This window comes from Squalius cephalus, assembly GCF_949319135.1.
Source record: "Squalius cephalus genome assembly, chromosome: 3".
NCBI classification, from domain to species: domain Eukaryota; kingdom Metazoa; phylum Chordata; class Actinopteri; order Cypriniformes; family Leuciscidae; genus Squalius; species Squalius cephalus.
This window is the reverse complement of record NC_137124.1, coordinates 55515572-55531391: the sequence shown is the minus strand read 5'-3', so window position 1 is coordinate 55531391 and position 15820 is coordinate 55515572. Positions and strand designations below refer to the sequence as shown.

At 39.9% G+C, this 15820-nt stretch overlaps 2 protein-coding genes across 9 annotated transcripts in view; both read left to right on the top strand.

Moving 5' to 3' along the window:
- The window catches only part of tead1b (TEA domain family member 1b), a 75836-nt gene extending 72550 nt beyond the window's left edge, over positions 1 to 3286 (top strand). For all 8 annotated transcript variants that reach the window (XM_079866120.1, XM_079866118.1, XM_079866125.1 and 5 more), the window contains one exon: positions 106 to 3286. In XM_079866120.1, coding sequence (XP_079722246.1) covers positions 106 to 219 — 114 coding nt within the window. In that variant the 3' untranslated portion in view covers positions 220 to 3286. The remainder of the gene's footprint in view (positions 1 to 105) is intronic.
- A 3551-nt stretch (positions 3287 to 6837) lies between these two features.
- Positions 6838 to 9773, top strand: rassf10b (Ras association domain family member 10b). Its single transcript, XM_079865217.1, has one exon. It carries the CDS (start codon positions 7034 to 7036, stop codon positions 8396 to 8398), a length of 1365 nt encoding a protein of 454 aa, XP_079721343.1. The 5' UTR covers positions 6838 to 7033; the 3' UTR covers positions 8399 to 9773.
- Positions 9774 to 15820: the final 6047 nt, after the last annotated feature.

Genomic DNA, 15820 nt, shown 5'->3' with positions numbered 1-15820 from the left:
CTGTAACAGTGACACCTTAAAATAAAGTGTAACCCAAATATGATTTTGACAGGTTTCATGTGGTTTACTGTACAGTAATGTGACGTCTCTGACTCTGTGTTTCAGGTGGTAACGAACCGAGACACACAGGAGACCCTGCTGTGCATGGCCTGTGTGTTCGAAGTGTCAAACAGCGAGCACGGAGCCCAGCATCACATCTACAGACTAGTGAAGGAATGAAGCAGCTCTTTCACACAGACTCTCGACCTCATACAGTGGCAGTGCCTCTAGCTCAACACTCACTCAAGATGATTTTCACTCGCATTTGGGTGATGCTTCTAATTATATATATATATATATATATATATATATATATATTTCTTTATTAATATGTGTTTGACGTTTAACTGCAGCTGTGAATGGCGGTACAGTTGTATTATGTTTTAATACAGGAAAGAATGTCAAAGAATGCCAGATCAAGATTCATGCGTAGACTATACATATAAAGTGACATACGGTATCATTCGACTTAAGGGTTGGGTTGAGTTAGGTTGAATCTGAAAACAACCTCATTTCGATTTTTATTTTTTAAATCATCTAATGTACTCAAAAGATCTGAAAGCATATGGGTGCAGCCATAAATGTGTGTGTGTGTGTGTGTGTGTGTGTGTGGGATGTAGTTGTACAGATGTATATACAGTACATTCTCACAGGTATTTTTCCCAAAGAAAAAGTATTTGAGAAATTTCATTCTGAAACGTTGATTTATTGAAAAGAAAGCTACTGTAGGTGTTAAAAAAAAAAGAAAGAAAAAAAGTTCCCGCATTCCGAACATTCAGAGAATTCAGGGAATTCAGAAGTCCAGGCCTTGAAAAGAGTTACTCTGTACATGCTACTTTTTAATTTTACGTTGAGGAATTACTGCACTGTGATTACGAGAAGTTTATACCAATCCGTGTCTGTTTTCACGTGTCACCACCTGCAATAAGAAAACGCAGAGAATCAACCCTGTTGACTGGACAGCTAAACGCCTCCTGCCAACATGCTTGTATAAAAGATAACTCTAGAAACAAGAAGCACTGCATTAACTACCAAGGGTTGACGGATTATTCATCAGCTTGACCCGAGCACTTGGACCCGCTCGTCGGACATGCCTTCTGCCGCTGGGGAAGCCACACTTCACAAAGCCCATCCCTGAACATGCTGTACATCATGGAGCACTCCTTCATCTTCTGTAAGAATCAGTCCTGTCCCAGAGTTCTTCGCTGCCTTCGACATTCCCGCACAGCCCGTGTCTCTGTGGCCTAATCGATTTCTACGACTGCAAGCCTTAATAATGGTTGTGTGAACTCCAAAAGATGCCACTAAAGCTGTGACCTCTTTCCTAAGCTGGAAGACTTTCTTGTTATTGTCACATGTTGTAGGAATTGTACAGTACAAACCTGCCAAAGTGTAACAATATACAGCACAGTGCCTTAGTGTATGATGTCAACGCGGATGAGCGCAGTCGTTTTTCGGGAAAAAGTAACACTAAAGGCGCGGTCACGTTTACCGTTGCTCGGCGAGATTTTGCAGGCGAAATCCAGTCATTTCAATAGAAGATTTTACGTTGTGGCGAAAATTTTCCCCATGCAGATTTTGCTAATTTTTAAGTTGTTCGCGTGAATTCGTCGCACTGACCAACAGAAAGCTGCCTTTGTTTTGTTTTTTTTGGAAAATCACTACGCTATTGACAATAGAAAATGGACTATCGTTGGTTGATCGGAGGTTACATGTAAAGCTGCCCGCATTCTCCACCACATTTTTTGTCCTTGAAATTTCGCTGCAATTTTGCAAATGTGACCGCACCGTAAGATCCTACGTGTCGTCTTTATAAAAAAAAAAAAGCACTGGCCATTTGGTTGACCTTTCACTCTCAGAGACACATAGAAGACATATTTAAGACATACTGTACGTAAAGTATCTGATCTTGCCTTTCTTATCCGAAAAGACCAAAAAAGTTGGAGACGCACTGAGCTCCTCTTTATTTCCTGCACTGTAGCATGAAAGTGCCTTTGGTTCCGATTTTTCCAGCTTAGAAAAGACAGATGTTATTTTGCGTTGTTAAGATGATCAAAAACCAAAAAAAAAAAAAAAAAAAGTGGATGTAGGTAAAATATTCACCACATTGCCTTCATAAAATTTTATAGAAAAATCAACATGGGCTAGTGAGTGGAGATGTTCTGAAATAAAGTTATGTAATAATTATTAATAACAAATTTCTATCAGCATTTGATTTGGTGGATGTGGCAAACTTTCATGTTTTTTTTTCTTTTTCTTTTTCTCTTCTTTCAAGAACTTTGGTTCCATTCTGTGAGTGTCTTTTCTAGTGCATAATCAAATTATAAAAGTGAAAACCTCACAGCACCATGGAGATTATGAATGCTAAATGGTGTTCTTTTTCCTTTTCTTCTTGTTTTAAGCCATTTCAATGTCTTCTTTTTCTTTCGTGAATATAGCAAACACTACATTAAGTGACGCAAAGGTGTTTTTCTCCTCAGACCTAAAAGATAGTTGAGGATATTATCCGCAAAGTTCTTGACTTCACCAAACCGTATCATCTCCACTGCATAATTTATTCATGTTGTTCATTTAAGTGGATGAAACCCTCAAAGAGTGAAAGACTAAGTTAGATTTACAGCTGTGTATGTTGTACCGCTTAAAGTAAACCGTGGAGTTAAGTACGCTCAATATCAAAACGGCAAACGATGTTGATTGTTTTGTTACCTTCGCCTTCTTGTTCACGTTTCATATAGAGATCTTCCTGTATTGTTCTACATGTTTTGTGATGACGTCAGTATATTCAGAGCCCGTTCGGGTGGTGATACTGTTACTGCTGGTGCATCTGCTACGTCAGTTCCTCCTTAACAGTCCCCTTTACTTCTCTAGGGATTTGAGAACTAATGCCTTTAATATGATGAATGTTAAACGGACATTATTTTGCTAGTAATGGACACTAAGTAAGGATTTGAGCGGAATCCGGACTACAGTATGACGGCAGTTTAGCTTATGTTTTTTGATCTATGTTTGTATTTTGTCTGTGTGTAGGTACTGGTACCTCCTATGTTCATTACCATTTAAGATGTTGGCTTTAAAGTGAACTTTTCTCTAGTTCAGATAGTATCATAAAAAGATATTTGGGTTTGTGTGCAGAGATTTTTTTTGTAAAAAGGTGCTTTGTATAAAATTATATATTCTGGCTTTTCTTGGTACAAAGGTGTGATATCTCTTAATATCCCTGATGATGGGGGTGAAAAAAAAAAAAACATTGGAGCAAGGCTGAGAGTGAAAAGAGAAAACTTATTAAGTGTGTGTTCTTTATCGCATATGGTCTTGTCTTTGCTCCGTAACATTTTGATGCCGCCTTGATAAAGTGGTAGATATTTTGTAGCTTTCTAGAATACTTTGTATGTATACAATATTGAATAAAATAAATAATTAAAACACAGCTTGTCTGATCATGTTATCTTTCCCTCTTTTAATTTAAATGGAAAGTTCATCCAAAAATGAAAGTTCTGTCATTATTGAGGCTACTCACCCTCATGTACTTCCAAACCCGTATGACTTTTCTTCTGTGGAAAGTTTCCAGGAATATATTTTTTTACGTTCCACAGAAGAAAGCCATACAGGTTTGGAATGACATGTGGTGAGTTAAAGAAAGTTGTCATTGTAATTGATGTTCCCGCGGGGATGGATTGCAGTACTGAAATTATCTGCCAGTCTGCAGCGCCACCTGTCGTCACTTTTTGAAAACAAAGTTAAAGGGATAGTGCACGCAAAAATGAAAATCCGGTCATTATTTACTCACCCTCAAATTGTTCCAACCCTGTACGAGTTTCTTTCTTCTCCTGAACACAAAAGAAGACATTTTGAAGAATGTTGGTAACCAGACAGTTGATGGAACCCATTGACTTCCATAGTATGGAGAAAAAAATACTACGGGGTCCATCAACTGTACTGATAAATGATTTTTGGGTGAACCAACCCTTTCAATTAAGTGGTGTGTGTGTGTGTGTGTGTGTGTGTCCAGTGTATTTTGTATATTTGGGTTATTATTATTTACGAAAATCTACACATTTATTGCATGTCTTGTATCCGCACAATTATTCTACTATTAACTCCGGTACAGGCTGTGAAATAGTCTATTGAATGTATTGTAACTTAGGATATCTTACAAACCTCAACTTTAACACTAGTGGTAGCCCTTAGCTTTTGATTTTAATTTGCATAATTTGTTCTATTTTAATACATATATAAAAGCTGTAGGCATTAATACTGTATTTATTTATTTATACTGTATCCCTCTCGTACACTAGATGTAGTTAAAGTAATAGCAGTGAACACTAGGGGCGGTATTTTACAGATATGAATTGTGAATTTTGCAATAATGAGAGTAAACAGCATGTGTCGCTGCAGGATCGTTCTCAGGAAGCGGTTAAACCTAAATTACTTTTATTTGCTATGTATTGCTTAAAGACATATAAAAGGTTTAAAAATGAAATATACATTTTCGGTTGAGCGAAGTAATGTGTGGTGTCATTGCATATCTTTGTTTTTGTGGATATGAAGAGATTTCTGAAGTTTAAAACCATACAATGATCATGCAATTTGCTTTTTTATTATAAGGATTATGCCCCTTTAAGCTTAATTGGATCAGGTTTGACCCTGAAATTCGAGTTTACATGTAGTCTATAAATTTGCAGACTTATAATCACTACATATAGGATAAACGGTTGTTGGTGTTGTGATGTACAATTTCTAAATAAGTTTTTATTTTCTCAATTTCTTAATGCAATACTCTGGAAGCAGCACATTTCAAGTAGGCCTACTCCAAGCTTGAAGAAGCAAATACACCAACTTTGGCCTTCAAGATTAAAAAATGCAACTATTAAAATAACTGCAAACAAACGGTCCATCTCATCACAAGCACTGTTCAGGCATGATAAGCACTAAACTCTGGCCTTTATGAAATGGATCAGTTTACTGTGGGTTGGGACAGGCTGCTTGTTTTTATTGTTTCGGAAACGGCAGGTTAAAGATGTACTCAGGTTAAAGGTGAATAGTACTTTAAATCATGTCCACTCACATGAGATGACTCCCTCAGTCATGCCCTGATAACAGCTGATAGTGAGGTGCCTTAAGGGGACATATTGAAATGACCAGCTAAATGCAGATTTTGTCTTTGTAAATCTCCCATTATCCACTGCATGCTCACAGAATAAATGTGTAGCACTTTACTATAAGGTTCTATTTGAAAACATTTGTTAACTACATAAGTAAACATGAACTAACAAAGAAAATGCTCTGAAGCGTATGCCGATATTTAATCTTAATTTCAACATTTACTTAATAAAATCAAAAATTGTATCTGTTAATAATGGACCTGAGCAACATGAACTAACATTAAACAATTGCATTAACAATGTAAGCAAATATATTGCTAATTGTTTGTCACCATGAAATCAAAATGAACCATTCTTATTTTGCAGTAGGCTATTTATTATAAATGATTTATCTGTGCAATGTGTGCATGGTTGTTTTTGTCATTTTGTCATGTGCCCTCATAATCTTTAATTATAAATAGCTTCCCCTTCCTCTTGAAGCGACATCTCTTCTCTTTGATGACGTGTTTGCTAGAGTGAGGGCGGGAAAACCAACCTGTCACTCACATGAGATCCACCAATAGCAAGTTAGCAACCACAACCATAAAATAAATTCCCCATGGACGAAATCAAGCCCCGCCCTATATTTGTTCCTGTTCCAGAAGCCGTTTCACTTGGATATGTCATAAAACGATTAGTCATTGTGGCATAAAAAAATAAAACCTCAAGACATGAAACGAAAACAAAATAATTGGCCCTAATTATGAAATGATGATGATGATACTAGGCTAATATATGTGATAATCATCGTGTTTTTTTTTTTAGAAACATGTATTTGTTTCTTTATAAAAAAAAAAAAAAAATGAATCCCGAGTGAGTTTTGTAAAAGACAATATTACGTAAAACTGATAAATGAATATGAAGTATGAATTCGCTGAGTTTGGGTAAATGACATGACATGCATATATTTGTGTCCAATTGCAATTTTTCCGTTTAAAATAAATACACATTATTTTATGTTTTGTTATCTTAAACCCTCAAAATGTCAGGTGGTGCAACAGTCCGACTAAAAAAACAATTTAAAATGGCGTCTCAATAACAATAAATTAAAAACTAAATACTATGACATAATTTTAGGTTTGAAACCTTTTATGTAAACACATTTTTATGTTCCATGTAAGTTTCATGTTCATGATTCAATTACATCAGTTTTGAAAAGATTTTCATAAAAACACCTTTTTTGAAGCTTTATTGGTCAATGATCCGAACAACTGATCAGATCCTTGTGCTGTTATTATATTTATATAATATTTATTATATTATATATAAATATTTTAAAAAGAGATTTGGTTACACTTTATTTTAAGGTGTCATTGTTGCAGTGTAATTATATATTTAAGTACTGAGTAATAATAAGCAACTACATGTATTTACTATAGGGTTAGGGTAGGATTAGGGTTTGGTTGAGGGTTAGTTGCATGTAACTATGCATAATTTACTGTTAATACTATGGTAAGTACATGTAACATATATCACAAGGACACTGTAAAATAAAGTGTTACCAGAGATTTTTCTTTTGTTTCATCTGAAAAGAAGTGCACACAACAGGTAGGCTATCTTATATGGGACTATCTAGGCTCGAGAGAGGTCATGTGATCAGTGCGGTGCACTCGCAGCAGCGCTGTCCCGTCAGCTCTCATTCACTCACAGAGACCGAGAGACACACATGAGGACTGGAGCATCAGCAACTCTTTCAATCAACAACATTACAGCTTTATCATTTCAACAGTGTGGATTAACCCTTTACATTTTATAGGGTGCAATAGTTCTATTTTTTTTAATAGTTTTTACTTCATCTGAATAATTTCCTGCAGCAGGAAACTTTGCTGGGACAGTAACTATCAGTCAGAGAGATGGAGGCAGAGGAGAGTAAAATATCAGTGTGGGTTTGTCGTGAAGAGAAGCTCGTGTCGGGCTTGTCGAAGCGCACGACCTGCGCAGATGTGATCCGGGTTTTACTGGAGGAGCAGAACCTGGAGACGCGCGTGTCTCTCTCGGGCTCTCCTCAGTCCTACTGCGTTGTGGAGAAATGGAGAGGGGTCGAGCGGATTTTACCCAACAAAACCAAGATCCTGCGACTGTGGAGCGCGTGGGGAGAGGAGCAAGAAAACGTGCGGTTTGTGCTGGTGAAGAACGAGGCGTCTCTCCCGAGCAACGGGCCGCGGAGCGCTGAGGCGCGCGTAGTTCTCAGCAAGGAGAGCCCGTGTGTTTACAAGGGGACCGCGAGAGTGACCATGGCTCTGTCACAAGAGAAACAAAGGCGGATAGTCAGGAAAGCATTCAGAAAATTGGATAAGATCAATAAGAAAAGAGCGCAGGCTGCATCTAAGGACGAATCATGCATGGAGAAGATGGAGACCCTTGTGCACCTGGTCATATCTCAAGATCACACCATCCGCCAGCAGATTCAGAGGATAAAAGAGCTCGACAGGGAAATCGACAGGTATGAGGCCAAAGTTCATTTTGATAGAATGAAGATGCACGGGATCAACTATGTCCAAGATACGTATTTAGTGGACGCCAACCCTGATAAAGTTTGCGAGGGGGACAAAACCAGCCCAGAAGAAGCCCTCGCCCAGTTTGAGGAATATGCGAGGAGATGCGAGGAGGTCATCAAACTGCAAGAAGAACTGGCTGAGCACGAGGCCCTCATGGAGAGCATTACGACTGAGATCCAAGAGGAACTCAACCAGAGATGGATGAAGAGAAGGCACGAGGAACTTGCGAATAAAGACGCCGAAAGCACTTCTGGCGAGGCATCTCTCAGAGTCACAACTCAAGAACATGACGAAGGATCTTCAGCGCCGGATGCGTCGTCTGACAATGACTTGCTTCTGGAAGAGGAGAGGATCAGAACCCAACTCGACACCAGTTTGTACATCGGCCTGCGGCTGAACACAGACTTGGAGGCTATAAGGAATGATTTGGACTTGACCAAGGAGATATGGGGGGCGAAAGAGAAAGAACTAACGGATTTATTGGAGAAAGTCAACTCTTTGGATTTTGAGGAGGACAGTGCAGACAATGCGGAGCTGAAAGAGGAAAGCACAATAGAAACAGACAGACTGATGGCTCTCGAGGGGGACAGTGTGTGGGTGGAGCAGGCAAGAGGGCTTTCAAAAACATGTGACGGGAATGATGACGACTCAGATACGGGACTCAGTTCAATGCACAGTCAAGACTCAGATATCACACCCGTCTGTGAATCTTTAGTGTGAAAACCACAGCCTGCAATCCCTGCTGGATTATTGAAATGAACAACATAACACTGGCTTAAAGGGATAGTTCACCCATAAATGAAAATTTTGTCATTACTTACTGTGTTCCAAACCTGTGTGAGCTGTAGAGATGCTGAACACAAAAGAAGACATTTTAAAGAATGTTGGTAACCAAACAGTTGACGGCACCCATTGATTTCAATAGTAGGAAAAACAAAATACTATGGAAGTCAATGGGTGCCGTCAACTGTCTGGTTACCAGCATTCTTTAAAATATCTCATTTTGTGTTCAACAGAAGAAAGAAACTCATACAGGTTTGGAACAACATGAGGGCGAGTAACATTTTTGGGTGAACTATCCCTTTAATATAACACATTTTTTACATTTTCACACAATACACAAGCATAAAGTGGAAGCAAACAGGAGAGGGAAAGTAAGAAAAGTACTTTCCTGCAAATGAAAATGATCAAAGAACACAACTATGCACTTATTGAGCATCCTACAAGAATCAGTGTTAATTTCATCTAGACATTAATTAGTGATTAGTTACTTTGTGAAACACATGCAGGATTGAAATCTCTTTAACTGTGGTTGGAGTTTTCCGCACAAGACATCATTTGGAGCAAGTATAATGGACACGATCCAACACTGTGAAGGCTGCGCCTTGCAGGTCAATGAAGATAAATTTTACATTGCAGTATGGTTTATGAATTATGATTCGTTATTTAAAGCTGAAGTGTGTGATGTCCGTGCATCCTCAAATGGAATTTCCAAAATAGTTTTCAGACTGATTTGAATGTTGCAAATATTTAATGGTATTGTAGTAGATGTTCTGCCAGTTCAAACGCATGAAACAAAATCTCACTGTCTGCGGCCAATCTGCATTGTCCTGACATTTTTATGCGGCTCCGGTCACATGGCATTTACGGCTCAGGTGATTGGCTCAAAAAACCTGCATGCGGAACCATGAGCAAAGATGGCAGAATTGAATTTACAGAATGAACAACAGCCTTTGAGATGAATAGGAATGCTGACAGATATAGACTTCCTTGAGAGAAAGTATTTCAATATTGAGAAAAATTGCCCACTTCAGCTTTAAGTTGCATTTTGGCATAAGCACAAGAGAGTTATGTTTGTGGGATTCGAATGAGTGCAAGAGATGTTTCAGTAGACATGAGCAAGTGGTGGACATCTGATGAACTTCATGATACAGGAGATTTTTTTTTTATCACACTGTATTTTAACAGAGAACCTATGTATTTAGAATTGTACAGATACAACATTTGTGTAATATGAGAATCTATGATAAAACAATATTGTCTTATGAACTAAAATACTGAGGAATGCTTCATTTATTGATATTTTAAAACACATCATCACAAAAAACATGTTCACCTGATATTTGATACCAAAATCAATAGAAAAATAAACTGATTAACTTAAATAATAAATGTAATAATGTTGCTAAAAACTTTTATTAAAAAAAAAAAAAAAAATGCTGTTCTTATGAACTTTAAATTCAACACTGATAATAAAATAACACAAGAAATGTTACTAGAGGACCAAAAAGCATATTAGAATGATTTCTGAAGGAAAGATTTGCCATCACTATTAAAAACTCATATTAAAATAGAAATCAAAATTACTATAATGCAATATATACAAATTTTGCCTTTAATATATGCTAATTATTATTATTATTTTTTACAGTAATTGTTTTTACTCTTATACTAAGAGAAATGTGCTTAAATGCTATAATAATAAAAAAAAAAGAATAATAATTATGGTCCTACAAATTTATTTTGATTTTGCGGTGACATTTCTCACCAGAGGATTTACGAGATAAAATGTGGAATGTATGACACACCCAGGCAACATTTCAAGCTCTCGCAGTGTTGAAGAGTGAAAGTAATGCTCATCATTTGTGTGTGTTCAGTGGGGAATCTGTGTTTCATGAGCTTTACGGTGGATTCAAGCTCTTCTAGGTGTTACAAAACAATCACAGCTGCAGCTGAGCCATCATGTAAATTTAACACAACATTGTTCCTGATGTTTAACAGAAGGGGGAATGTTGCAGCACACACAGATGGTTCTCTGCTTATATAATTGCAGAACTATAAATATTGTTCAGGCTAAAAGGCGAAGAAAGGTAACTTGCGTGGAAAAGCAATTGCAAGTGTTGTGTGAACGGGGTAGACGAGTTGCTGGTGGTGTAAAGTGTTACGCAATCCTCCTGTCCCAGAGGTGTGTGTGTGTGTGTGTGTGTGTATGTGTGTGTTCATTTACATAACCCACCCAGATAACCTCCTCTCATGTGCTCACACCTGACGAAAGACCCCAGAAACAGGCAGAAGATCCCAGGATCAGTTCTGGCACGGTCAAAGTCATTTCTTATCACTGAATAGCTCAGAGCAATCTGAGATACAGACACTGGTGTTGTACGTATCACATACAATTCTGTAAAATTAGTGCCATCTTGAGCATTATGGTTTCTTCCATCTATATATGTACAAGTGGACTGTTTCAGTCTCATATGCATCTGTTTGGGGTCAGAACATTAGATTGATCAGATGAGACAGTAATGTTGCTAAAGATTACTATTTCAAATAAATGCTGTTCTTTTGATCTTTCTATTCATCAAAGAATCCTGAAAAAATGAATCAGCCTACAACTGTTGAACCACTGCGTATTAAACGAAAGCAATAAACAAATCAATACTTCTTGATTCCAGGCTTTTAATCAGACTTCAGGAGTGTCCAAAAAGGGTTAACAGAAATACTCTAAAAGTTTATTACAGTTTTGTTCAACTGCTTACACACAAAATCCTTACTTATCACACAGTTTCTTAAACCTGACACGCAAACACCAGAACCACACACCAAATCTGCAAAACCATACACTAATTCTCGGCCTTCGACTTTTTGCAAACCACAACACACAATTCACAAGGTCAAAGTTATAGGTTTTTCGTACAGAAATCATGTACAGAAATGTACATAGGAGGTCATGAAAGAAGAGCTTTATGTTTTGAATAACTGTGTGTAGGCCTATATGATATATATTGGCCAAAAATATAATATTATGGCAAAGTTGTTTGCAACATAAGACAAATGTTTGCTTTTGAGATGTGTTTGTGATATTTTGAATGCAGTGCTTCATTTTGCAAGAGATGTGAGGCATTTTGCGTTTTGTGAGTGCAACTCTTGGATTTGTGTGTAAAGTTTTGAAAAAAAAAAGAGGCAAAGTTTTGAAAATGTGTGTAAGCAGTTGAAAAAAACAGTAAAGTTAAGTTTACACGTCAATGAAGTACTAAAATGGAATCATTTTTCCTTCGTTTTTTTCGCATACTGACAACAACGTTGTCAAAACAGAGAAAACGATTAAAAACGCTACACTACGTGCCTATAGACTGCCCAGACAGCAACATGTCTGCCCAGATCCGGCCCACATCTGGTACACGTGGATTCCACACGGCCCAGATGTGGGCCGGATCTGGGCTGACACTATGTTGGTGTCTGGGTGAATAAATAATATGCATACGCATGATGTTTTCACAAACGTTTTCACAAACTATGTCATGTAAATCAGAGGTCTTCAATCCTGCTCCTGGAGGGCCACTGTCCTGCAAAGTTTAGTTCCAACCCTAATCAAACACACCTGAATCAGCTCATCAAGCTCTTCAGAATCGCTTGAATATTCAAAGGTAGGTGTGCTGAAGCAGGTTGGAACTAAACTCTGCTGGACAGTGGCCCTCCAGGAGCAGGATTGAAGACCTCTGATGTAAATGAACCAGCCAAAACGCTTTAAAAGTTTTTGAAAAAGTTGAAAAAGGGTGTCATGTAAACAGACCCTTATACCGATCCATCCATCACCACCAATCAGTAATAATGCCTGCAGGGAATTATTGGCAGTGCGAGTATCCGTACACTTTCACACAATAAAGTCAAGTGCTGTTAAACTGCAGCAGGGAGGAGAGAAGAATAAACCATCAAGCCCTCATATCACAGAGGAACTGGCACACGGGCCCCATCTGGCTAGATACAGTACCTGTGTGTTTGTCGAGTACAATTTGAAATGTGGACAAATTGTTGATTTGTCCCTTGGTGCGTGAGGGTAGAGACGACGTGTAATGCATTGTGTACAAACACCTGTGTGCCAACATACACTTGAGCACACACTGTTCAACCAGTCCCACAGCTTAAAAGTGCCGGTGTTTTCTCCATTAAACACAAGAAGGCACATTCATTCGCTGCGTTACGCCGGAGGCCTTTGTGCTTCACCTTTACGCAATACGATTAGGTTGTGGTAAATCAGCTTGGTGACATAACAGAAGAAAATGTTCAGCAAACAGTTCTTATTTTTCTGTGTGAAGTACATTTTATAAATTTAAGGGACCTTTTTTCCACTATGAAGAACCTTTGTGGATTGGAAAGTTTCCATGGATGTTGAAGAAGGTTCTCCGTGGAACCGTAGATGCTAAAAAAGAATCTTTATTTTCAAGAGGGAAAAGTTCAATGGCTTTTTGCAGCCAGAACTTTCAAGATGTTCATTATACAAATATTCACTTTCAAAAAGAAATATTCACTGGAGCAAAAAGTGTGACTGGTGAAAAAAAAAAATCCATAAACCAGCATGGATTCCATGCTGGTCCAGGCTTGTTTATGATGGTTAGTGCTGGAATAGTGCTAGTCCAGGCTGGTTAGTGCGGGTCCAGGCTTGTTTATGATAGTTAGTGCTGGGATAGTGCTTGTCCAGGCTGGTTAGTGCTGGTCCAGGCTTGTTTATGATGATTAGTGCTGGTATAGTGCTAGTCCAGGCTGGTTAGTGCGGGTCCAGGCTTGTTTATGATAGTTAGTGCTGGGATAGTGCTTGTCCAGGCTGGTTAGTGCTGGTCCAGGCTTGTTTATGATGGTTAGTGCTGGAATAGTGCTAGTCCAGGCTGGTTAGTGCGGGTCCAGGCTTGTTTATGATGGTTAGTGCTGGAATAGTGCTAGTCCAGGCTGGTTAGTGCGGGTCCAGGCTTGTTTATGATGGTTAGTGCTGGAATAGTGCTAGTCCAGGCTGGTTAGTGCTGGTCCAGGCTTGTTTATGATGGTTAGTGCTGGTATAGTGCTAGTCCAGGCTGGTTAGTGCGGGTCCAGGCTTGTTTATGATGGTTAGTGCTGGTATAGTGCTAGTCCAGGCTGGTTAGTGCTGGTCCAGGCTTGTTTATGATGGTTAGTGCTGGTATAGTGCTAGTCCAGGCTGGTTAGTGCTGGTCCAGGCTTGTTTATGATAGTTAGTGCTGGTATAGTGCTAGTCCAGGCTGGTTAGTGCGGGTCCAGGCTTGTTTATGATGGTTAGTGCTGGTATAGTGCTAGTCCAGGCTGGTTAGTGCGGGTCCAGGCTTGTTTATGATGGTTAGTGCTGGTATAGTGCTAGTCCAGGCTGGTTAGTGCTGGTCCAGGCTTGTTTATGATGATTAGTGCTGGTATAGTGCTAGTCCAGGCTGGTTAATGCTGGTCCAGGCTTGTTTATGATGGTTAGTGCTGGTATAGTGCTAGTCCAGGCTGGTTAGTGCGGGTCCAGGCTTGTTTATGATGGTTAGTGCTGGAATAGTGCTAGTCCAGGATGGTTAGTGCGGGTCCAGGCTTGTTTATGATGGTTAGTGCTGGAATAGTGCTAGTCCAGGCTGGTTAGTGCGGGTCCAGGCTTGTTTATGATGATTAGTGCTGGTATAGTGCTAGTCCAGGCTGGTTAGTGCTAGTCCAGGCTTGTATATGATGGTTAGTGCTGGTATAGTGCTAGTCCAGGCTGGTTAGTGCGGGTCCAGGCTTGTTTATGATGGTTAGTGCTGGAATAGTGCTAGTCCAGGCTGGTTAGTGCGGGTCCAGGCTTGTTTATGATGGTTAGTGCTGGTATAGTGCTAGTCCAGGCTGGTTAGTGCTGGTCCAGGCTTGTTTATGATGGTTAGTGCTGGTATAGTGCTAGTCCAGGCTGGTTAGTGCGGGTCCAGGCTTGTTTATGATGGTTAGTGCTGGTATAGTGCTAGTTCAGGCTGGTTAGTGCGGGTCCAGGCTTGTTTATGATGGTTAGTGCTGGTATAGTGCTAGTCCAGGCTGGTTAGTGCTGGTCCAGGCTTGTTTATGATGGTTAGTGCTGGTATAGTGCTAGTCCAGGCTGGTTAGTGCGGGTCCAGGCTTGTTTATGATAGTTAGTGCTGGGATAGTGCTTGTCCAGGCTGGTTAGTGCTGGTCCAGGCTTGTTTATGATGGTTAGTGCTGGAATAGTGCTAGTCCAGGCTGGTTAGTGCGGGTCCAGGCTTGTTTATGATGGTTAGTGCTGGAATAGTGCTAGTCCAGGCTGGTTAGTGCGGGTCCAGGCTTGTTTATGATGGTTAGTGCTGGAATAGTGCTAGTCCAGGCTGGTTAGTGCTGGTCCAGGCTTGTTTATGATGGTTAGTGCTGGTATAGTGCTAGTCCAGGCTGGTTAGTGCGGGTCCAGGCTTGTTTATGATGGTTAGTGCTGGTATAGTGCTAGTCCAGGCTGGTTAGTGCTGGTCCAGGCTTGTTTATGATGGTTAGTGCTGGTATAGTGCTAGTCCAGGCTGGTTAGTGCTGGTCCAGGCTTGTTTATGATAGTTAGTGCTGGTATAGTGCTAGTCCAGGCTGGTTAGTGCGGGTCCAGGCTTGTTTATGATGGTTAGTGCTGGTATAGTGCTAGTCCAGGCTGGTTAGTGCGGGTCCAGGCTTGTTTATGATGGTTAGTGCTGGTATAGTGCTAGTCCAGGCTGGTTAGTGCTGGTCCAGGCTTGTTTATGATGATTAGTGCTGGTATAGTGCTAGTCCAGGCTGGTTAATGCTGGTCCAGGCTTGTTTATGATGGTTAGTGCTGGTATAGTGCTAGTCCAGGCTGGTTAGTGCGGGTCCAGGCTTGTTTATGATGGTTAGTGCTGGAATAGTGCTAGTCCAGGATGGTTAGTGCGGGTCCAGGCTTGTTTATGATGGTTAGTGCTGGAATAGTGCTAGTCCAGGCTGGTTAGTGCGGGTCCAGGCTTGTTTATGATGATTAGTGCTGGTATAGTGCTAGTCCAGGCTGGTTAGTGCTAGTCCAGGCTTGTATATGATGGTTAGTGCTGGTATAGTGCTAGTCCAGGCTGGTTAGTGCGGGTCCAGGCTTGTTTATGATGGTTAGTGCTGGAATAGTGCTAGTCCAGGCTGGTTAGTGCGGGTCCAGGCTTGTTTATGATGGTTAGTGCTGGTATAGTGCTAGTCCAGGCTGGTTAGTGCTGGTCCAGGCTTGTTTATGATGGTTAGTGCTGGTATAGTGCTAGTCCAGGCTGGTTAGTGCGGGTCCAGGCTTGTTTATGATGGTTAGTGCTGGTATAGTGCTAGTTCAGGCTGGTTAGTGCGGGTCCAGGCTTGTTTATGATGGTTAGTGCT